Source organism: Mandrillus leucophaeus, unplaced genomic scaffold, assembly GCF_000951045.1.
Source record: "Mandrillus leucophaeus isolate KB7577 unplaced genomic scaffold, Mleu.le_1.0 Scaffold536, whole genome shotgun sequence".
In the NCBI taxonomy this organism is placed as follows: domain Eukaryota; kingdom Metazoa; phylum Chordata; class Mammalia; order Primates; family Cercopithecidae; genus Mandrillus; species Mandrillus leucophaeus.
The window spans coordinates 1,356,252-1,380,088 of NW_012105764.1; the positions used below are offsets into that span (position 1 = coordinate 1,356,252).

The 23,837-nt window shown below is 36.8% G+C and overlaps 1 protein-coding gene across 1 annotated transcript in view; it reads left to right on the forward strand.

Annotated features, from left to right (window-relative positions):
• The window catches only part of RBM26 (RNA binding motif protein 26), a 95,298-nt gene that overhangs the window by 27,934 nt on the left and 43,527 nt on the right, over positions 1 to 23,837 (forward strand). Inside the window, exons 2-12 of the mRNA XM_011997297.1 lie at positions 858 to 976; positions 2,259 to 2,395; positions 6,706 to 6,794; positions 7,475 to 7,692; positions 9,633 to 9,893; positions 11,722 to 11,961; positions 12,354 to 12,524; positions 12,853 to 12,993; positions 18,855 to 18,966; positions 20,103 to 20,262; positions 23,122 to 23,286. Of these exons, the coding sequence (XP_011852687.1) occupies positions 858 to 976; positions 2,259 to 2,395; positions 6,706 to 6,794; positions 7,475 to 7,692; positions 9,633 to 9,893; positions 11,722 to 11,961; positions 12,354 to 12,524; positions 12,853 to 12,993; positions 18,855 to 18,966; positions 20,103 to 20,262; positions 23,122 to 23,286 (1,813 nt within the window). The remainder of the gene's footprint in view (positions 1 to 857; positions 977 to 2,258; positions 2,396 to 6,705; positions 6,795 to 7,474; positions 7,693 to 9,632; positions 9,894 to 11,721; positions 11,962 to 12,353; positions 12,525 to 12,852; positions 12,994 to 18,854; positions 18,967 to 20,102; positions 20,263 to 23,121; positions 23,287 to 23,837) is intronic.

The following is a 23,837-nucleotide window of genomic DNA, read 5'->3' on the forward strand; positions in this document are numbered from 1 at the left end:
TAGCCTGTTTGTGATGAGATAAACTGAGCTTGTTTTTCATTTGTTGACTCTTCATTCTTAGTTTTTTTTTTTTTTAATAATCACATTACTTTTTTGATGTATGGATGTTATGTCTTTCTTACTCCAGGGTTAAATAAACTGTGTTTTCCTCTAACATGTTTCCAAGTTTATTTTGTAAAGATAACTGCCAAGTTGTCTCAATACATTTTCTTTTCTTTTTTTAAGACAGGGTCTTACTCTGTCACCCAGACTGGAATGCAGTGATGCGATCACAGATCGCTGCAGCCTTGAACTTCTGGGCTCAGATGATTCTTCCCCCTCAGCCTCCCGAGTAGCTGGGACTATAGGCACACACTATCATACCTAATTTGTTTTTCTTTTTTTTTTTTTCTTTTGGAAGAGACGGGTTTTGCCATTTTGCCCAGACTGGTCTTGAACTCCTGGGCTCAAGCGATCTGCCCGCCTCAGTCTCCCAAGGTGCTGTCATTACAGGATTGAGTCACTGGTCCTGGCCTCAATACGTTTATTGCATAATTTATCTCTTCTTTGTTGGTTTGGATGCCACTTTTATAAAATCTGAATTCCTAGTACGTTTGGATCCATTTCTAGACTTTCTTTTTTTGCTGTTTAAACTAATATACTGATGGGTATGTTTTTAAGAAATAAAATGGCTACACATAGCATTAAGAAGTGTTAGTATAAAGAGAACTTAAATTTCTTCAAGGTCCTCTGTGACCCAGGTGCTTTTTACATGAATTAACTCACTTAACTGTTATTCTCACTAATTCAGTTTGTAACTAGAATTTGTAGAATGTGCAGTTGACTAAATTTTCTTCAACGTTGGTTTTTTTCTTTAGCTGTGATGCAGATCCATCTGCCCTAGCAAAATATGTTCTGGCTTTGGTAAAGAAAGACAAAAGTGAAAAAGAGTTAAAGGCATTATGTATTGATCAGCTGGATGTATTTCTTCAGAAAGGTAAGATCTTTGGTTTGAAAATACTACTATATTTTTAAAAGTTAAGCCTTGACACAGTGGCTCACGCCTGTAATCCCAGCACTTTGAGAGGCTGAGGTGGGTGGGTCACCTGAGGTCAGGAGTTCAAGACCAGCCTGGCCAACATGGTGAAACCCTATCTCTACAAAAAATATAAAAATTAGGTGGGCATGATGGTGGATGCCTGTAGTCCCGGCTACTTGGGAGGCTGAGGCAGGAGAATTGCTTGAACCTGGGAGGCGGAGGTTGCAGTGAGCCAAGATCGCGTCATTGCACTCCAGCCTGGGTGACAGAGTGAGACTCATCTCAAAAAAAATAAAGTTATTTAAAATAAGTTTATCCACAGAATATTAAAGGAACTTAGTAAGAAGCCCTAATTTTAACAAAGTTAAATAAACAATATTATTACTGAGTATATCCTTAACTTACTTAAAATGGATGCCTCCTCTCAGTAATGTCCACGTGCTTATTCTTAAAGCATGTTGATATTTTTTCTTATGTAGATTAAAAGATTAAGAAAATGACTGCTTATTTATTTAAAGCTAATACTGCTTAGGAAACTGCTTTGAATCTTACCTAGCACATTGCTTTTCAGCTTTTTGCACCTTGCCACATCTAGATAATGATAGTGTTTGTGTTTGCCACACTGAGTAGGCTACATGGAGAAGACTTAGTCATGGCTGGAAGTGACTGACCCAGAGGCTGCGACCATTCCAGCCCCTGCCATCTTGAAAATAGCATGAATCAGTATTGCCTCAGAACTTGTGCCATTGCACACTGATTGGGAAGCTGTTGATATTAGTATATTTTCTTCCTTTTTTTTTTCTATTTTTTGAGATGGAGTCTTGCTCTGTCACCCAGGCTGGAGTGCAGTGGCGTGATCTTGAGTGCAATGGCGCGATCTCGGCTCACTGTAGTGTCTGCCTCCTGGGTTCAAGTGATTGTCCTGCCCCAGCCTCCCTAGTATCTGGAATTACAGGCACCTGCCGTCATGCCTGGCTAATTTTTATGTTTTTGTAGAGACGGGGTTTCACCATGTTGTCCAGGCTGGTCTTGAACTCCTGACCTCAGGCGATCCGTCCGCCTTGGCCTCCCAAAGTGCTGGGATTACAGACGTGAGCCACCATGCCCGGCCAGTACTAGTATATTTTCTAATTTGTAAAAGTCAAGGTGTATTTCATCATATTAGAGATAAGAGATGTGGAAGCGGGGAATTAATCTTAACAAATGTCTTTTAATCTATGGTGTTTGGTTTTACTTTTAGAGACGCAGATATTTGTGGAAAAACTTTTTGATGCTGTGAATACAAAGAGTTACCTACCTCCTCCAGAGCAGCCATCATCAGGAAGCCTGAAGGTAGAATTTTTCCCGCACCAAGAAAAAGATATAAAGAAAGAAGAGGTAATGATCTGTGTTATACCTTACAGGTTATTTAAACACATAAGAGGAATAACTAAACTGAGTTTTTATCTTCTATATCTTTTTGTTGGGAGTCCTCAGGACCACTCCCAGTTTAAATGATTTCTCTAGGAGGACTCATAGGACTTTGCATGTAATTATGCCCATGACCCTGGCTTATTTCAGCAAAAGGATTCAAAGCAAAGTCGGCAAATGGAAAAGGTGTATGAGGCCAAGTCCAGTGGAAAACAAAGCGCAAGCTTCTAAAGTCCTCAGAGTTCCACAGGATGTGCTTAATTCCCCTAGCAGTGAACTGTAACAACACATGGGGATTAGGCAAACTCCTTAGATACTCTGCCCAGCGTTCTTACTTGGAACTGGTCACATAGGCACCGCCTACCTAGTATGTACCAAAATTCCAGACTCCTGGGAGGAAAGCAGATGTTCAGTGTAGACCATGCTGTTTCATAAACAGTTCAGGCATAGTGAACCATTCCTTATCAGGGAGTAATGGGAATGCTCAAGAAATCAAAGTGCCCAGGAGTCAGCCAAAGGCCAGCCTTACAAGCATGCTGGCTTTCTAAGGATAGTATTGTCAGTCCCGCTTTTACTCTGCACAGTATCTTACAGAAATAGAGTCTTATCATCTGTCCTATGAAAATAATTAGGTTGACAATTGGTCTGTTTGCTTTTGTCCTACGTGCATTTTAGTAGGGGACTGTTTTTAAGGTAGTAAAACACAAGGACCTTCACAGGACAGTGGAACTGACTTCATACTTCAAGAGGTCCTGAAATTTTTGTGTGTATTTTATAACCTCCTTTCTTCACCCTAATAGTCATATAATAATTTATATCTTTTCAATTTGATGTTAAAAGATTATAATTTGGCCAGGGTGAGCGTGGTGGCTCATGCCTGTAATCCCAGCACTCTGGGAGGCTGAGGCGGGAGGATCGCTCGAGCCCAGGAGTTTGAGACCAGTCTGGGTAATATAGTGAGACCTCATCTCTCTGAAAAAAAATTTAAAATTAGCCAGGTGTGATGGGGTGGTGCATGCCTGTAGTCTTAACTACTTGAGGGGCTGAGGTGAGAGAACTGCTTGAGCCCCAGAGCCTGAGGGTGCGGATTGAAGCACTACACTGCAGCCTGGGCAACTGAGCAAGACCCTGTCTTAAAACAAAAACAAAAACAAAAAAAACCTATAATTTTAGTGAAAATAATTGTTTGCAGTTAAGCCATTATGTTTCTGCATTTAGCCCTAGCTTTAGGTCACACAAATCTTGGTTAAAATTTTGGTTCTACAAATCACTGGTTTGTGACCTTGAAAACTTTACTTTTCTGAGCCTCATTTTACTCAGCTGTGAAATGGAAATACTAAAGATTCTTGTGAGGATTAAGTAAAATAATGTATGTAAAGCACTTGATTGGTGCTTTACATACATTATTTTACTTACTTCTCACACATGGCACATGGTAGGTTCCCAGTCAATGGTAGCTGCTGTTATTTTTGAGATTGTAGAAGATGTTGCTGTTGTGACCTTTGTTTTTTTTTCTCCTTTTATGCTTTTTCCAGATTATATATAAATAATACATTTTATTATGCAATAAAATATATATAATATGTAATAATTATCAAATATATTTTTATCTCTATCTGAATATATTTACACACATGTATATTTGTATATTTTCATATACACATACCCACATGTAACATCCCAATCAGTTTTATCTGCCTGGGAAAACCAGAAATGTAATTTATAACTGAACATATTTCATACCTAACAGTATAGGGGTTCTGTTAGGAAGAAAGGGACGGTGGATATTGTATTGGCAATTGCTTATGCCACATAGAGATATGCAGTGGTTTATTCAAGTTTTGTCTATTGGTGGAACTTTGGGTTGGTTTCAGATTTTTGCTGTTAAAAATTATACTTTGGCTGGGCGTGGTGGCTCACGCCTGTAATCCCAGCACTTTGGGAGGCTGAGGCGGGTGGATCACCTTAGGTCAGGAGTTCAAGACCAGCTTGGCCAACATGGTGAAACCCCATCGCTACTAAAGATACAAAAATTAGCCAGGCGTGGTGGCAGTCGCCTGTAATCCCAGTTACTCAGGAAGCTGAGACAGGAGAATAGCTTGTGAACTTGGCAGGCAGAGGTTGTAGTGAACTGAGACCACGCCATTATACCCCAGCTTGTGTGACAAGAGCGAAACTCCATCTAAAAAAAAAATATATATATATGTATGTTTTAATTCTCAAAAAATCTTGAGTAGATCACAGTCCCTTGCTTTGAGAAGTAGTCTTCCCCCAAATCGAGTAGTAGCAAAGCGTTAGTCTTACTATCTATTGATGTAATACTTCCTGTTTTTTCAGTCAGTTGTGGGAGATACTTATCCCTGATCTTTCAGAATTGTCAAAATGCCAGACAGCAATCTACGTTTAAAATGCTGTGGCTATACTAAGATGGGCATGTACTGTGGAATATGGTGATCTGTTAGATTACTTGCAAAAGTGCATTGAGTAAATAGAAGAGAAAGAGTGTATCAGAAGGGTTGTATTAGTACCCAGTTTTTTGTCTGGTCTGGGAGGAGAGCTGGAATAGGTGGAAAGAGTACAAAAGTACTTGAGTTTAAAAAGGCAAACTGTTGAAAGAATGCTTTAAAGATTATTTCTCCTAGTTTGGTCTGTTAATAGGATTTCCATCTGATTTCTCATCTAAAGTGGCACTTTTTTTTTTTTTTTTTTTTTTTTTTTTTTTGGAGATGGAGTCTTACTCTGTTGCCCAGGCTGGAGTGTCGTGGCCCCATAGCAGCTCACTGCAACCTCTTGCTTCCTGGGTTCAAGCAGTTCTCCTCCCTCAGCCCCCCAAGTATCCCTCCTGTAATCCCTTCCTGGGATTACAGGTACGTGCCACCATGCCCAGCTAATTTTTGTATTTTTAGTAGAGGTGGGATTTCAGCATGTTGGCCAGGCTGGTCTTAAACTGCTGACCTCAAGTGATCCACCCACCTCGGCCTTTAAAAGTGCTGTGATTACAGGTGTGAGTCACTTAGCCCGGCCTAAAGTGGCACATTTTGACAGAAGGTCTTATCAAAGGGATGCTGGAACAGCTGGCATAATCTGGGACATGTGTACCCTGTGCGTAGACTACCTGCATAAGAATATCTTACAGTTCTCAGTAACGCAAAATCTTGAGCCCTGTCTTATTTATGGAAGCCACTTGCACAATATTTCCTGAATTTGTTTAACCTCTAAGTCCTTTTTTTCTAATTGTCTAGAAAAATAGTGATTCCTATTGCTCCTGTTGTTGAGGACCATTGTTCTCAACAATATAGTCTGGAGAAGGTAGCACTGAGAATATTTTCCAGGGTTGCTTTCTAGTAGCTATATGATGTGAATGGAAGCACCTTGTAGGAAACAGGAATATATAGCTGTCATGCTGCTATGAGAAACTGGAAAACTCCTTCATCTTATACATTGTTTTCCCATATATATAAATGTATATATAAATATGTAAGTATATGTAAATATATATTTATATTTTTATATTTATATATAAGTATATATATAAATGTGTATATATATGTGTATATGTGTGTGTATCTGTATTTATGACTTGGTGAGTTCTAATGTATTCTCCTATTTTCTTTGATGTGTTTGGTACCAGACCAAATCCATGAAACCAAAACACGAATATGTGTTAGACTTTTGAAAGAGGAATAAAATTGGATTTCCATTAATTATGTTAAAATGAGCATACTTGCTTAAAATGTTTTCTCACCAGTGTAATCATTTCATTACAGTTAAATGATGATACTTAGTAGAGGAATTTACTTTGTTTGGATACTTTTAGGAGATGATTTTGCTTCTACATTATATAAACTAATATTAATTAAATGTTAATGTTAATAAAGTCTTAAAGTAGTAATGTGTCTACCTAAGGCTTTTTTTTTTTTTTCTCCTGAGACAGAGTCTCACTCTGTCGCCCAGGCTGGAGCGTGCAGTGGCACGATCTCAGCTCTCTGCAGCCTCTGCCTGCTGGGTTTAAGTGATTCTCCTGCCTCAACCTCCAGAGTAACTGGGATTACAGGCACCCGCCACCGCGCCCAGCTAATCTTTGTATTTTCAGTAGAGACGAGATTTCACCATGTTGGCCAGGCTGGCCTCGAACTCCTGACCTCGCGATCCACCCGCCTCAGCCTCCCAAAGTGCTGGCATTACAGGTGTAAGCCACCACGCCCGGCCCTATCTAAGGCTGTTTAACAGTGGAATAACTACTAAACTTCTTGTACACCTTTTTTTTTGTATATCAGATCACTAAGGAGGAAGAGCGAGAGAAGAAGTTTTCTAGAAGGCTAAATCACAGTCCTCCACAGTCAAGCTCCCGATACAGGGAAAATAGGTGAGCGGTTCATTGAACCATATTCAGTGTTTTGACATAAGTTACCTTTTATATGAATGTTTAGACTTGGATTATCTTTTATGCAGAGACAAGTAATATCTACTCTTTTATTGGTCTAGGAAAATATAACTAGGTCCGTTTCTATCATGAAAATCTAGGTCAGATTTGTAGATCTTGGGAGTGAGTTTAGAACAGTGCTTGACATATATTAGCTGCTAATCTTTTTATTCCTAACTTCAGATTCCAGTAGAATCTTAATGTGTGGCTCTTTTTTTTTTGCCTGCTGTTTCCCTTTAGTGTGATTAAATTGTTTTTCTCATTCAGGCTTCAAAAACCCTTAGAATAGAATGCATGCGATACATGTCTGGAAGTGTGTGACTGTATGTATGGGATAGTATGTTCTATATGTACTGTAAGTCATATGTATAGATGCCTTTATCTACAGATGCCCAATTGTATAGTTGCCAATGTGTATAAGACTAAGGGTTAAGGCTTTAAAAAGATTGTTTTTCATTTAAAAGGGATTTAGAGTACTAAATATTAAGCTCAGTGTTTTCAAGTGTCTGATGGTAGGATAAAAAGTTATGTTACAAGAATTAAATATAACTTTTGCATTTAATTAGCTTTTTCCTGTGTCACTTAAAAATTATTTGTATAAAAGTGACCATATATTTCTTTAGAAGCCGTGATGAGAGGAAAAAAGATGATCGTTCTCGCAAAAGAGATTATGATCGAAACCCTCCTCGAAGAGATTCATACAGAGACCGGTACAATAGAAGACGAGGGCGAAGTCGCAGTTACAGCAGAAGTCGAAGTCGAAGTTGGAGTAAAGAGAGGCTTCGTGAAAGGGACAGAGATAGAAGCAGGACTAGAAGCAGAAGCAGAACACGAAGCAGGGGTAAATAGTACATGTATATGTATATTTTGGTTATCTTTTTATTGTGAAAAACTCCACGTTTAAGTGTTTTTAAAAATTGCTTAACATTTTGTCAGCATTTTCTTCTATTATGATGTATTCTGTGGTCCAAGAGAATGCTTTTTAAAAATTCCTTTAAAAGTTTTATTCCATGCAGTTAAAATCACAGTTACCACTACACATTCAACAGGATAGCCACAATGATAAAGACTGATTCTGTTTGGTGTTGGTGAGAATGTAGATAAGCTGGAACTCTTTGGAAAACATTTTGGCAGTATGTAAAAATTAACATATGGGTCCGCTATTCTACATCTTACTGTTTACCTGGAAGAAATGAAAGTTTATGTCCGCACAGATACTTGTTCACAAAGTTCATAGCAGACTCATTTGTAAGAGCCAGATGTAGAAACAGTCTAAATGCCCATCAACAGGTGAATGTATAAACATGTTGTGGTATATCCATACCATAACATGGATGAAAAGAAAAGAACTTTTGATACATGCAACAAAATGGATGAATCTCAATATAATTATGCTGAGTGAAAGAAGCAGGAAAACAATATGTATGTTTATCAAAATATTTTTTTCTTAGTCTTTGTTTTTGAGACAGTATCGCTGTGTCACCCAGGCTGGAGTGCAGTGGCGCTGTTTCAGCTCACTGCAACCTCTGCCTCCTGAGTTCAAGCGATGATCATGCCTCAGCCTCCTGAGTAGCTGGGATTACAAGCGAGTACCACCATGCTCGGCTAATTTTTGTATTTTTAGTAAGAGTCATGTTGGGGGTTTCACCATCTTGGCCAGACTGGTCTTGAATTCCTGATCTCAGGTGTTCACCTTTCTCAGCCTCCCAAAGTGCTGGGATTATAGGCCTGAGCCAGTGTGCCCAGCGTAAAGTTTTTAAAAATGCTAACTAATCCGTGATGACAGAGAGCAAAGCCAGTCGTTGCCTGAGATGGGAGTAAAGGAGGGATAAATTACAGATTACAAAGGGGCATGAGGATTCTTTTGGAAGTGATGAGTATGTACATCATTTCAGTTGTGGTATTGGTTTCAGAGGTGTATACTTTGATTAAAACTTACACAATTTAATATGTTCAGTTTATTATGTATCACTTACACTTCAAAACTGTTTTTAAAAGTTTAAAAAGTGTTATTTCAGATACATATTTCTGCAAGAGCATGTCATTCCCAGCATGTGTAATTTTTCTTCTAGTACATGTTATTGAAAGTAAGATATTGTAGTAAAACACCTAAAACACTTTTCAGTAAAACACCTTTTCTCAAACTTTTTTTTACTACTCTTAATACTATTTATGGCCTTTATATAAGCCCTGTATTCTGTTACTCTTTTCTTAGAAATTTTCCGCTGCTGTGATCTAGGTATACTGGGCTTCTTGGAATGTTGCTTCACTTAACTAATCTCTTTAATTGCTTTTCTGTTTTCTTGAGGACCATATGTATAGTCTAGTTAGTTTCTTTGTGCATGTTTAATGTGAACTCCTTTTGGCTCATCCATTCTTATCTTAATAAACAGCCATTGTAGTAACTTCAGATGGATGACTACAAAATGTTCACCACAGGAAAAATAATTCTACTTTATTGCATGTTTTGTTTTGTGGTCTGCAGTTATGCATACTAAGATTGTGATGAAGAAAATAAAAAATTTCTTTTTTCTATAAACAAAACTCTAAGGAAAAACATTAAATACGGCAGCGTTACCTGGTTTTGTAGCTTGGGTTATATTGAAAAGAAATAACCTTTTAACATTGTGTATTAATTAAATATTTTTTAAAAGAAAAGGATTATTATGCAAAATTTAAAACTTTTTTTTCTATGTTTATAAAAATATCACTATTTCTTAGATCTGGGACTTGTTTTTTTAATACAGTGTAGTTTTATATGTCATTTATCTTTTGTTGCAGAAAGGGATCTGGTAAAACCTAAATATGACCTGGATAGAACAGATCCATTAGAAAATAATTATACTCCAGTCTCTTCGGTACCTAGTATTTCATCTGGCCACTACCCTGTACCTACTTTGAGCAGCACTATTACAGTAATTGCTCCTACTCATCATGGTAACAACACTACCGAAAGTTGGTCTGAATTTCATGAAGACCAGGTGGACCATAACTCTTACGTAAGACCACCCATGCCAAAGAAACGGTGTAGAGACTATGATGGTAAGTCTTTCGGCTGTTTCATGAAGTATTTAATTAACATTTCCAGCTGCCTAAATTCTGTGTTTATGTTGTAGACAGTTATTCAAAGACTTACCTCTGAAAAGTGGGAAATTAGCCTTAATCACTTTTTGAATTCCTCAATATGATTGAAACATTTATAAGTTGCCACTAATTATTTGAGTATCAATTTAAAGATAATATTTATTTGCAAGTAAGTCTTAATAAATTTTGGGAGTTTACCAAATGAGTAAATATCTACTGAGTTATTATGAGGGAATCTGCTACTGAAACATTGTTGACAAAAGTCATTTCTTTTGAATGAGTGATTATTGGACTACAAGTAGAAATGTACCTAGAAATATAAACGTCACCTTTGTAAGAATTTTATTAAAGAATTGAAGACTTTTGGCTGGGTGCAGTGGCTCACGCCTGTAATCCCAGCAGTTTAGGAGGCTGAGGCAGGCGGATCATGAAGTCAGGAGATCGAGACCATCCTGGCTAACATGGTGGGCAACCCTGTCTGTACTAAAAATACAACAAATTAGCCAGGTGTGGTGGCGGGAGCCTGTTTTTCCAGCTATTCAGGAGGCTGAGGCAGGAGAATGGCATGAACCTGGGAGGTGGAGCTTGTAGTGAGCCAAGATCGCACCACTGCACTCCAGCCTGGGTGACAGAGTGAGACTCCATCTCAAAAAAAACAAAGAATTGAAGACTTTTAAGGACTTACTGTAAAAGATTTGTAAGTAGTATTAAACCATAATTGCAGTCTTTTTAGTTTTAAGCTAGAGATTTAAATGAAGGACATTTCTAAAGACAAAAATATGACAAAAATTATATTTAAGTCTGATATCTCTTGTTAGGTTATTTTCGTGTGTGTGTGTGTGTTTAGTATGTATACGTGTTAGTTTGTTTAACACTGCTCTGAAGTAATGCCTGAGCCTGGGAAATTTATAAAGAAAAGAGGTTTCTTTGGCTCATGGTTCTGCAGACTGTACAAAAAGTGTAGTGCCAGCATCTGCATCTGGTGAAGGCCTCAGGAAGATTTGCAATCATGGTAGAAGGCAAAGGGAGAGCAACAAAGAGGGAGCAAGGGAGCAAGAGTGGGGTTGGTGGTGGGGGAGGTGCCATGCTCTTTTAAACAACCAGTTCCTCTGAACTAATTGAGGGCGAACTCACTTGTTACCTTGTGAAGATCACCAAGCTATTCATGAAGGATCTACCCCCATGACTCTAACACCTCCCACCAGGCCAACTGCCAACATCGTTTGTCACATTTCTCTCTCTTTTTTGCGGGGGATGGAGTCTCACCCTGTCCTCCAGGCTGGAGTACAGTGGCGCAGTCTCGGCTTACTGCAACCTCCACCTCCTGGGTCCTAGCGATTTTCTTGCCTCAGCCTCCCTAGTAGCTGGGCTTGCAGGTGCCTGCCACCACGTCCAGCTAATTTTTGTATTTGTAGTAGAGACAGGGTTTCACCATGTTGGTCAGGCTGGTCTCGAACTCCTGACCTCAGGTAATCCACCTGCCTCAACCTCCCAAAGTGCTGGGATTAACAGGCGTTAGCCACCATGCTTGGCCAGATTGTCACATTTCAGCATGAGATGTGGAGACGATAAACGTAGTAATTATGTCAGTATGTTAAATATACTCTTACTTGACAAATATTTATATTACTGGAGAAGAGCAAGTAGCTCTTGGGAAATGGTTAATTATCCTTTTGTCCTATATTAATAATACTCATATTTTCAAATACTTTACTTTTGCTAACTTAGAGAAAATATATATTTCCAGTGCTTTTGACATTTGTTTCTAACTATTCTTTCCCCATAGAAAAGGGTTTTTGTATGAGAGGAGACATGTGTCCTTTCGATCATGGAAGTGATCCAGTGGTTGTAGAAGATGTGAATCTTCCTGGTATGCTGCCTTTCCCAGCACAGCCTCCTGTTGTGGAAGGACCACCTCCTCCTGGACTCCCCCCACCTCCACCAATTCTTACACCCCCACCTGTGAATCTCAGGCCCCCAGTGCCACCTCCAGGTCCATTGCCACCCAGTCTCCCACCTGTTACAGGTAAGTAAATCTGTTTGTTTGCCTGTATTTATCTAGCCATTCTTAGTCTATTTTTAAAACTTAATAGATTCTTAAATTAAAAGTATCTAAAGGAATCCCAAAACTGCCTAATAGAAATTAATAGCAATATACTTCCATTTGGAATACACTTCCATTTTGTAGCCTGTGCCAAGCCAGTTACTATGGTTTGGAGTGACCTTGTAAATTAAGTACATCACTGGTAAAACCCAGCTGCCTGCAGGCCTTCATGGCTTAAGGCAAACCTGCTTTGGAATGTGTTAAAAGGATATCTGATTAGTTGTAAGAGCTTGGTGTTTGTAGATATTATAGTTTGATAAATGAGAAGATTATGTTCAGATGTGCAATAACTTGTTTTATTTGTTTGCTTTCAGATGATATTTCTTATTCTTTGGTTTTGACAGGACCACCACCTCCACTTCCTCCTTTGCAGCCATCTGGCATGGATGCTCCTCCAAACTCTGCAACCAGTTCTGTTCCTACTGTAGTAACAACTGGCATTCATCACCAGCCTCCTCCTGCTCCACCCTCTCTTTTTACTGCAGGTACAGTTTTGGCCCTTTTTATATTCGTAATGTAATATAGTTTTAGATGAAGAATTTTAAAATGTCTAGAGAGAACTGCTCTATGAGGACTACTTTTCTCACTAAAATTATGTAGGCATGGTGAATGAACGTTAAGCCCTCAGTTATGAATGTTTTCAAAATGTTTCTTTTTAATAACTTTTAAAAATAAAGTTATTTTCTTTTTGATACATATAAAGCATGTTATATGTTAATATGTTATATTGTTTACTTTTTCTCTTATCAGTATTAAAAAATTACCAAGTGGAGTTTTATAATTGTTTTTTAATTACAGTTTTTGTATTACCAGATACATATGACACAGATGGCTACAATCCTGAAGCCCCAAGCATAACAAACACTTCCAGACCTATGTATAGACACAGAGTGCATGCACAAAGGCCCAACTTGATAGGACTAACATCAGGGGATATGGATTTGCCACCCAGAGGTACTATAATTAATCTTTCCTTCCTGTCATTTTCGTGATATAAACAGTGGGAAAACATTTATAAAGAACAGTTGGTCTTGCCTTTATTGGGGTTGGATAAGGAATGGTGATTTATTTTATTTTACTTTATTTTATTTTATTTTTGGAGACAGTCTCACTCTGTAGCCTAGACTGGAGTGCAGTAGCGTGATCTCAGCTCACTCTAACCTCTGTCTCGGCCTCCTGAGTAACTGGGATCACAAACGCATGCCACCATGCCTGGCTAGTTTTCGTATTTTTAGTAGAGATGGGATTTCACCATATTGGGCAGGCTGGTCTTGAACGCCTGACCTCAAGTGATCCGCCTGCCTTGGCCTCCCAAAGTGCTGGGATTATAGGCTTGAGCCACTGTGACTGGCTGGGATGGTGATTTTATTTGTTCCCTTTATCCTTCATTCCCCCATTAGAGAAAATATATTGTGTAATTCTGTATTTGTGGTAGAGGTGACACTTTATTATACAGTTATTACACTGTCCAAGAGGGAAAGGAAGTTCCTTAAAGAAGCACATTTTCTTGGGTAGGCTTTTTTTTTTTTTGTAATTTGTATCATTTGTAATCTTAATTGATTCATTTAAACTCTTGAGAATAACGTTTTAATTCCTAAGAAATTTATTCCTAGTTTGGAAAATCATCTGTAAAAATTGTGCTTGTTATTTATTTTTACTGACTTTTCACATGTTAAAATTTAATATTAGTTTGCGTATATTTTTAAGCAAAGGATATTGTGTGTTAGGAAATGACTCAAAATTTTCTTAGAGGAGGCAGACTTTTGGATAAAATTTCTAAAAGGTACAGTTTGGGTTGACATAGTCACAACCTAGGGCAGCAAAAGTGCTACACTAGAGATGTAAATGTAAACTAATAACATTCAGAGGGGGAAAGTTCACATTAATTTGGAAAATACAGTATTTGCTACAGATCACATTTGATATGGGGAAATGATGGATTGTCAGACATAATGGAAAATATTTCCTGGGCTAATGAAAAATATGTCTTTTTCCCTAACCACCTTAATTAAGTTTTAAATCCCATTTTCTTTCCAGTCTTTTCTTGTCTTACCTAGTCAGAATTAAAAATCATGCTACGTCAGTTGTGAATAAAAATCTTAGTTAAGTAAGTAACAGTGCCTAATGGAGTTTGGTAAATGTGTGATTACTTACATACACTTTGTGTTTTTTCTTTTGTTCATTGGAAGCGATCAGATTCTGAGCATCTTCCTTGAATGTTTAAAGGACTTTTTGTAATGAAGGTATAAGGAACGTTTTAATTCAGATTTATATCCTCTTTGAGATCATAGGACAGCATTTAATGTGGATGCCCATTCCTCTTAAATTCTCTTGGAGGAATTTTAATAGCTATTAACAACAACAGAAAAAAAGATTTTTTTTAACAGTTTCTGTTCTATGTGAGGAATATAGGGATTGCTTGTAATTGAAAAGTGGCCACTTAAGAATTTAACTGTTGTGTGATGCTTACCCATGTCCTGAACCTGTCTCCCACCTGGCTAGTTCATAGAAACCCTCTTTTCTTCTTTGGATAACTATTTAGCATGTAGTTTTGTTTCCCTCATACCAGTACTCCTTGCTTTTACTGGGAACCTTTTAGTGGGAATTTCCACCTCAGTTAACCTTTTATTGGGAATTCCCTCTAAAGTCATTTCTTTCTACCTTGCTGCTTTGGAGTGCTATAAATATATGCTACTACAGGTCAATATTTATTAGATCCATTCACATGCCAGGGCAGTTTCTGGTTGTGATCAAGAGAAACAAGGGGATCAAACCCCTTGCATATAAATCTTACCGTGTACAAGTTGGATCTATGGTAATTGCAGCTCTTAATGCTTATAGTTATAGGAGGTGGTCCTGTTCAGAGATAAATGTCTGGCATACCTACTTAGACATTTGAATGCCTTTTCTCATAGAATCATTGTATGTAGTGATTATTTTAGTACTCTTCTTTAGATACATCATGTACCATTTTTGTGAGCTAGTTTAGGATTGAGTTCTCCATTAATAACTGATTTTATGTACCAAACAACTGATTTAGCAACCCATCTAAATTGAGGATTGCCTATAGTACTTCTATTTTCTTACCTCTTTTTAGTCCTCTCCATCCTCCCACCATATGTTCTCATCTATTCCCAGTTTGGATTTTAAATTTACTGTCCTGGATTGTGACAGATACCTAAAAAGCTTATTTATTGTTAATTATATAATTATTACACATTCCTAATAGCCTATAGATGGCCTTAATTTGAATTTGTCATAGACTTATTATTATGTGATAGCTAAACTTTTATGCTTACTGCTTTAAATCTTGAGGGGAATTATTCAGCAAAAGGAAGGAAATTTGGGCCCTTTGATGCATTGAAATTACTAATGTAAAAGTTACCTGGAGGCCCTGATAGTTATGTTTTGCAGAGTTCTAAAGAGGTGGAAAACTTGATAGATGATCTCATGATTGAATATAGGCAGGAGGAAGGGTTAAGTAGTTTTCCATTTCTAGTCAACAAAACCAGTGCTGACAATTATAGGCAGAAAAACAATTCATTAAAAGGATTATTGGGGGAAAATACATTGCATAAAACTATTTAATATTAGACCATTTGCTGACTATATACCAAGAGGAATTTCTGTGTTTTTAATACCCTTCTCTTAAATATATATCAATGAAAGGGATTCTGAATTAGAGAATACAGATGAGATGGAACAAACCCATCTCAATTACTGGAGGCACAACACATTATTCCTTCTCTTAGTGAACCTTCAGGTACAGAACATATTAAAGTTAGAAACAAAAGATGTTGGATAGGTCACAGATTCTCTAAAAGGGCCAGTGAACCAGGCTTGGGAGGCAGGAATAAGACCAAAAATCCTTTTGCAGAACTGGTCCTGTGAAAGTACCACTGGACAGAGAAACATCACAGGAGCTAGATACAGGATCTTTCCACCCTGTCTGCTTTAGAGATGTAGGATAAGTCAGAGTTAGACAGAGGAAGAGAGTAGATACAGCCTATGTACCCTGTGATACTTTTAAGAAACTGAAGGAATTTTGTGACTGGAAGAGAAGTAAAGAATGTGGAGGGAGGTAAGAGGCTAATTAAAGCATTTACAGAATTTTAGAATAGAGGTGATGATAGTAGCTGGACTAGGGTAATAATAGAAGTGAAAAAAAATTAAGTTTAGTAGAAAGAATTGACAGAACTTGTAACTTACTGAATTTGGAGGCTTAGAATAGGGGTAATAAGAGGATGAAATTAGACACCCGTTTCCTGCCCTGGATAATTGGGCAGGAATTCTCATTCATTGAGAAGAACAACTTTGACAGAGAGATAAATTTAGTTTTGAAAGTGTTTAACTTCTTGTGCCCTGGGGCATGTGAGTAGAAAAGTCCAGTGGGAAATAGGATATGGAAGTCTGAGGCCTATGAGAGACAGCTGGCTAGAATATACAGATTTTGGAATCATGCATATGTAGAACTTCGGTCCTTTATCTTTTCTTCTGTCCCATTAGTACCAGTGGGAGGTAAAGGGAAATAGAAGGAGCCATACCAAAATCTGTAGGTCTGAACCTAATTTTAAAAACCTGTCTCGTGTGTTTCTAAAATCTTCCTCTCCCCATCCCAACAGAGAATCACTGAAAAAGATAAATGAAGCCATGGCAGTAGATAAGAAAGTTATTTTAGGAAGGCTACATAAAGTGAGATGAGAAAACCCAAGTATAACTGCTTGACAAATATCAGCATCAAAGTAAATGGACAGAGAAAGGGGAACTTTATAGAAAACTTAGAAATGAAGCCCAAAAGCTGCAGACAAAAGCAAGGAGTGGGGATTCCTAAAAACCCAGGGAATATAATATCTAAGATGGAAAAGGAGATGATCAACAGCCACAAATTCTCCTGTGAGGTCCAGTAAGAGGACTGGGATGTATTCATAGACTTAAGCAACAAGTGAGGACATGAGTGATTTTCGCACGAGCAAGTAAAGTGCAGTAATGGGAGCAACTGCCAGTTTTCAGAGGATTAGCGAGTGGGTGTTAAGAAAGCAAAGTTAGTAAGTGTGGACATTGATTAGGAAAGGGCTGTGGGGGTATGGAGAGAGATGTTGTTGCTAAAGGGAAAACTGGTTTTACCAGCGTTTCTTTTTGTTTAAAATGGAGTAATTTGAGCTGTAATGTTTGAATGTTGATGGGAGGTTTCAGTGTCCTGGGAAAGGTTCAAAATGGAGGAAAGTAGCAAGGGTCCCAAGCATTGATTTGAGTCTCTGTATGTATGGCATCTGTGGGTAGTCATATATCAAATATGACTTGAATGATTGGGAAAATGGTAGTTTCTTTAATAGAAATGTTTAAGAAAAAAGAAAGGTATACTTAATATGAAGATAATTTGAATGTTCTGCATACTGAGTTTTGAGATACCTGTAGGATTTCCAGAGAGAACCAAGAAGTTGAAATTTAGAATTCACTATATGCTGTCCTCCTGAAGGAGACCATAGCTGTAGCCATGACAGAGATTGTGCTGAAACAGATCTTCAGTTCTTTTGGTTAGTTATGTGTTTAGAAATATGTAAGAATAGGATTTTAGACAATCAATTTTGCCATCTATAAAAAAGGAGTTTTTAAGTTCCATTTTTCTCTGTGGATTAAGGTTTGCATGTTTTAAACTTTGGAGTCATTTGGGAATAACAGATTAAATGTGCTATGCTCATTACATGCCATGAAGTAAATATAAAATGTTGAAAGTAACAGACTTTTACATCTCTTTTACACTGTATTTTAGACTTGAATCTTTTCCTTTTTAAAGCAAGTATGCTTTCATTATGTTCATATTTTATGAATCTATTCCATATTTAAAAGCAGCTCATTTCAAATCATAACTCTAAGCTATCACTTCTCAAAGGTTATTGGTTTAGTGTTAAGTTTCGAACCTTTTAGGTTGTGCATTTGATTTCAAAACTGTGAACTTAAAGCCTCAAAGTGATTCTTTCTCATTTGTGCGCATATGTATATATATATATTTGTAGTGATGGTAGATGGGAATGGTGACTTGGGTTTTATCTACAAAGAAGTGACCTACAGAATCACATTTTAATTTGGCATATGAGAATTGATTCTTTTTCATAGTTAGATGTGAAATGAATATATTGAAATAAGTTTTAGAAAACCCTTAGATTACTGTATTTGAATATACAGTAATTCCCTTTCGTCTGTGGGTCATATGTTCCAAGACTCCTCGTGTGTAAAACCACACAGAATACCAAACCCTACATACACAATGCTTTTTCCTATACAGGCACACCTGTGATAAAGTTTCACTTGTAAATCAGACACAGAGCTAAACAACAATGTCTAATAATAAAATGAAACAATTATAACAATATACTATAATAAAAGTTATATGAATGGTCCCTGTCTTTCTCTGTCAAATATCTTATTGTATTTACCCTTCTTGGGATGATAGGAGATGATAAAATGCCTACATGGTGAGATCAAGTGTTGGAGCAGGATGGTGTGAGATTTTATCACACTACTCAGAACTGCAAGCAATTTAAAACTTAGGAATTGTTTACTATTTCTGTAGTTTTCCATAATTTTGGACTGTGGTTGACAAGAGGTAACTGAAATCGTAAAAGTGAAACTGGATGAAGGGGAGCTAGTATACATTTATTTCTATTTCTACTAGTATACATTTATATATATTTCTACTAAAATATATATATGTTTAGACAAAACCCAAAAATTTTTCTGTATGAAGAAGGTATCTATGATAAATAGGAAAGATTAACCTATGCTTATTTTTTTCATTTTCTTTTGTTTTAAAACAGAAAAGCCTCCTAATAAAAGCAGTATGAGGATAGTAGTGGACTCAGAATCAAGGAAAAGAACCATTGGTTCTGGAGAGCCTGGAGTTCCTACAAAGAAGACTTGGTTTGATAAGTAAGGTGGCCGGGAAGATTGAGGAGTGTAGTTGTGCATTGATTTTTAGGATCGTTTCTGTATTATTATGATAATACAGTTTGTTTTCTTCCAAAAATGTTACTCTATTCTGTAAACAATTCCTAAGTGTGAGTTTTCTAAAAATTCATAAGTTAGTTGTCTGATGTTAGAAAAGCATTTTCTTACAGAAATGATGTGGTAGTTGAGGGCCTAATTTTTTCCTCTTATCATTTACCCTCCTCCAAAAAACTCACTCTTTAACTTAGACCTGTTGAGTACTAGCTATATACAGGATAATCATGAGCCTCTCATCATTAGAGAAAGGAGGTATAGATCAGACCTGTCAAGACACTTTCATATGTGGACAGTTGCTGTTAGGAGCTAGAAAGGGCTTTTGTGGGGGTTAGGGAATCTGGATAGGCATTGAATGGTCAAGGAAGAGCTTCAGAGAAAGGGATAAGGAATCAGAATGTTAAGATATGTGTGAGATGATTCATTTATAAATAAATGTGTGAAGAGAAACTAGGATCACTTTTAGAGCTTTAACGTCTACTTAATAATGGATAGTTTCTGGTTCTTTGTGATTAATTCTGTGATTTAATGCAGTGTAACCTCTCCAGGCCACAGTTTTGTCCTTTTTTCAAGTGTCAAAATGTATTCTCTATAGTTCCAACAATTCTTTTTTTCTTTTTTTAAAAAAGTAGGAAAGAGGTTGAGACTGTCATCAAAGAAAATAAAATTTAAAATCAAATTTAAAACTTAAAGTTTTAAGGTAGGATATTTTTTAGTAAGCTGGCGTTTACAGAATCAGAATAAAGGTTATATATGCAAATTGACTAAAAGAGGATACTGAGACTTTTCCTGATAGGAATATTAAGTAGAGGTGGATCAGAAGTGGAAAGTAACAAGTGATATGGCAGAACCCTTCTCAGCTGGCTTCCATGAAAGGTGCTAACAGTGCTCATTTGGAAACTTCATTGTTGGAAGAAAATTTAAATTTCCTTTATCAACCAGTAATTTCAATTTGGGGGAAAATTGAACTTAATCGGATATCTATTTTGTTAAACTTTATTCCCTTATATTTGGTCGGGGTCAGGATTTATAAATGTATTGGCTAACTTGAATTTTGTTTACAGACCAAATTTTAATAGAACAAACAGCCCAGGCTTTCAGAAGAAGGTTCAATTTGGAAATGAAAATACCAAACTTGAACTTAGAAAAGTTCCTCCAGAATTAAATAATATCAGCAAACTTAATGAACATTTTAGTCGATTTGGAACCTTGGTTAACTTACAGGTAAGAGCCATGAAATGGTTTTGTTATCTCTTCTTATTGTTTAGGGAACTTAATGTAATAAGAAAACTACCTTTAGAAATAAATACTATAAGGCTGGGCGTGGTGGCTCACGCCTGTAATCCTAGCACTTTAGGAGGCCAAGGCGGGCAGATCACCTGAGCCTGGCCAACATGGTGAAACCCCGTCTCTACTAAAGATACAAAAATTAGCCAGGTGTGGTGGCAGGCACCTGCAATCCCAGCTACTCGGGAGGTTGAGGCAGGAGAATTCGCTTATATCTGGGAGGCTAAGGTTTCAGTGAGCCAAGATCATGCCACTGCACTCCAGCCTGGGCGACAAGAGCAAAACTCCGTCTCCAAAAAAAATAAAAATAGAAAATTTGTTACTCTCGATTGGGAAAATTGGACATGAAATGGAACTCTGTCTTTTAGAAAAAATACAATTTTCAGTGTTTCAGTTAATCATAAACTTTTTGTCTAATAAAGGTTGTCATAAAACTACAGCAAAGTTAATCACAGTAGTAAAATCCAATCTTACAATAGTTTTCAGTTCCTCAGTTTCTCAAAATCATTTCAGCAGAAATTTTAGTCAGATTTATTTTTGTCACCCGTATGGCGGGACACACTTAATAGAGACTTTTGGGGCCCAGATACCTTGTAATCCGTAATTAGTTTAAACGTTTACTTTTTCTTTACCACTTTTGAATATCCTTCAACGTAAGTAACAGTAACAGTAATTTGTATTTGACTGCACCTATAATTAGACCTTGGCTTGGGTTATATAACTTGGGTGTTTTTTTAGTATTGAGTTTATATTATGTGATGTGTTTAAAGTGTTGAAATAGTATGTTGAATTTTACCCCCATTTTGTATGGTATTCTTTTTACAATTAAAATAATTATGTTTTATAATTTAATAAAAACAAATATTAGAGGATACGATTCATCCTAACAACTTAGGATATTTTGGAAAATTTTGTTTTTTTGCCATTAAAAAGTACTATAAAAGTAATAGAGGGGAAAAAATTCATGTTTGATTCAGGTAGGGCAACAGAAATATATACATAGAATTTAAAGGAAGTGGTTCCCTTTCAACTCTTTGTGTCTGTTCCATTCCCCTGCCCATCTATAATTACATTATTGTTGACAGTTTATCATATGTTATTTTAGATTTTTTGTTACACAATTCTGTGTCTATTTATCTGCACACAAACTTAAAAGTATTTATGAGCCCATAGTATACACATTACCCTGTGGTTAGTTAGATTTTGAATATCTCTGAGTTATCTTTTTATGGCAATTTTATTTGATCTACCACTATATCTAGTCATAAAAAGGTTTTCAAAATATTCTTCACACAATTAACTACTAATATTTAAAATTTTTTTTAAAACTGAGGGGCAAAACATATCTCACTGTTGTTTCTATTTGCTTTTACTCAGTTACTAGTGAGGTTGAAATCTTCTGTTGATTGGTTCTTTTGCCATGTCTGTGTACTACCTGCATTATTCTTAAAACATGTTTTTCAAAATCAATTTTCAAAACTCTTTAGCTTCATGCTAATTAAACATAGTGATAAAATTGATGTTTATAAAGTCTTAAAAAATGTATAATTTTTAAAATGTTACCAAAATTATCTTCATAGTTAATGGTTATTGAATACTTCTGACTGTGTATACTCTCTGTTCTATGTGAATTATTTAATTCTTAAAATAACCCTAAAGAGTGAGTATGGTTATTCTCATTTGTAGAAAAAGAAAACAAGGCCCAGAAAGGTTAAGTAACCTGATCATGTTCATGTGAAAGTAGCAGCCAAAGTTTGAGCCAGGCAGTATGATTCCAACTACTCTTCTGTTTTGTTTTTTGTTTTTTGTTTTTTTGAGATAGAGTCTTACCCTTGTCACTGAGGCTGGAGTGAGGTGGCATGGTTACGGCTCATTGTAGCCTCGACCTCTTGGGCTTATGTGATTCTCCTGCCTCAGCCTCCCGAGTAGCTGGGACCACAGTTGTGTGCCACCACACCCAGCTAATATTTTTTCAATTATTATTTGTACCAATGGGGTCTCAATATGTTGTCCAGGCTGGTCTTGACCTCCTGGGCTCAAGCAGTCCTCCTGCCTTGGTTTCCCAGAGTGCTGGGATTACTGACATGAGCCACCATGCCTGGCCCAGGCCACTCTTAATCTCTGTTCTGTATTGCTGCACACCACAGTGGTTTATATACCACACTTTGGAAAACTCTATTATTGAAAGAATAGGAAGTTTGAAGTGGAAAGTCTTGGATTTATTACTTATTAGCTGTAAGTGTCTATAGAATCACATTCCTTGAAATCTCAGTTTTCTCATGTATCAAATGTGATTGATGCTGTTATTATATGGTCTCTTTTTTTGTTCTTAAATTTTCTTGTGCTTTTGGAAATGTGAGAATTACGAATTTGGGCAATTGTTCAGATGGATTTTTCTGTAATTTTTTATTAGAGCTAACCCCTTGCAAAGTAGTTTACTTTTCTTCAGATTCTGTGGATCTTTGCCATGTTGTTTATTGACAATCGGGATTGTTTCTCATAGTCGCTATTAAAATTGGGAATAAAAAGAGAAACACTTTGAATGCCTATGTATAACATTTATGCAGTTGGCTTTCTCTGCTATTATATAGAGGGACTCTTTTTATACTGTGAACAATCCTTGGTTACTATTTCTTCTGGAGCAAAAGTAGACTGTGGTCTACTAATCTAGATACTAGGAAGTATAAATATAGAATCTTACTTGGAGGGACCAGTATTTCACTTCTTGAGGAATTTTACTCTATGAAGCAACAGATTCCTTTGGAAATTCACTGTTCTTAATATTTTAAATCTTAGGTTGCTTATAATGGTGATCCTGAAGGTGCCCTTATCCAATTTGCAACATACGAAGAAGCAAAGAAAGCAATATCAAGTACGGAGGCGGTATTAAACAATCGCTTTATTAAGGTTTATTGGCACAGAGAAGGAAGCACCCAGCAGTTACAAACTACTTCTCCAAAGGTAAGATAGAAATTTGTGTAAAAGTACGTGCATTTCTTAGAAAGCTCTTAGCATAGTGTTTACAAGTAGAGGCATTGGAATCAAGTAGGCCTGAGTTCACACCTGAGTTCTGCATTTAGCTTCCGTTACCTGTAAAAACTTGAAAAAGTTACTCAACCTTTCTAACCTGTTCTCTCATATAATTGTGATGTTAATTGCTAGTTGAGAGAATAGCATGATGTGTGTGAGGCATATAGAATAGTCCCTGGCAGATAGGAGGTACTCAGTAAATGATAGCTATGTATATTCAGAAATTTAGACTGTAGGTTCATCTTAGAAATTCTCTCTTCTTTCTCCTCTCCCTTTTCTCCTTTCTGTCCCAACCCCATCAGTGAATCAGTCAGTGTTTATATAGAGGTTTATTAACAGCAGTGTGGGTTTTGATTGTTAAAACAGAAGACAGCGAAAGATGGACTTTAATCTTTTCCAGTAAGTTAAGTTATTTTATGCAAAGATAACATCTTTATATATGTGTGGATGAAATTAGAAGGCAGTTAGGTTTTCACTCTAAG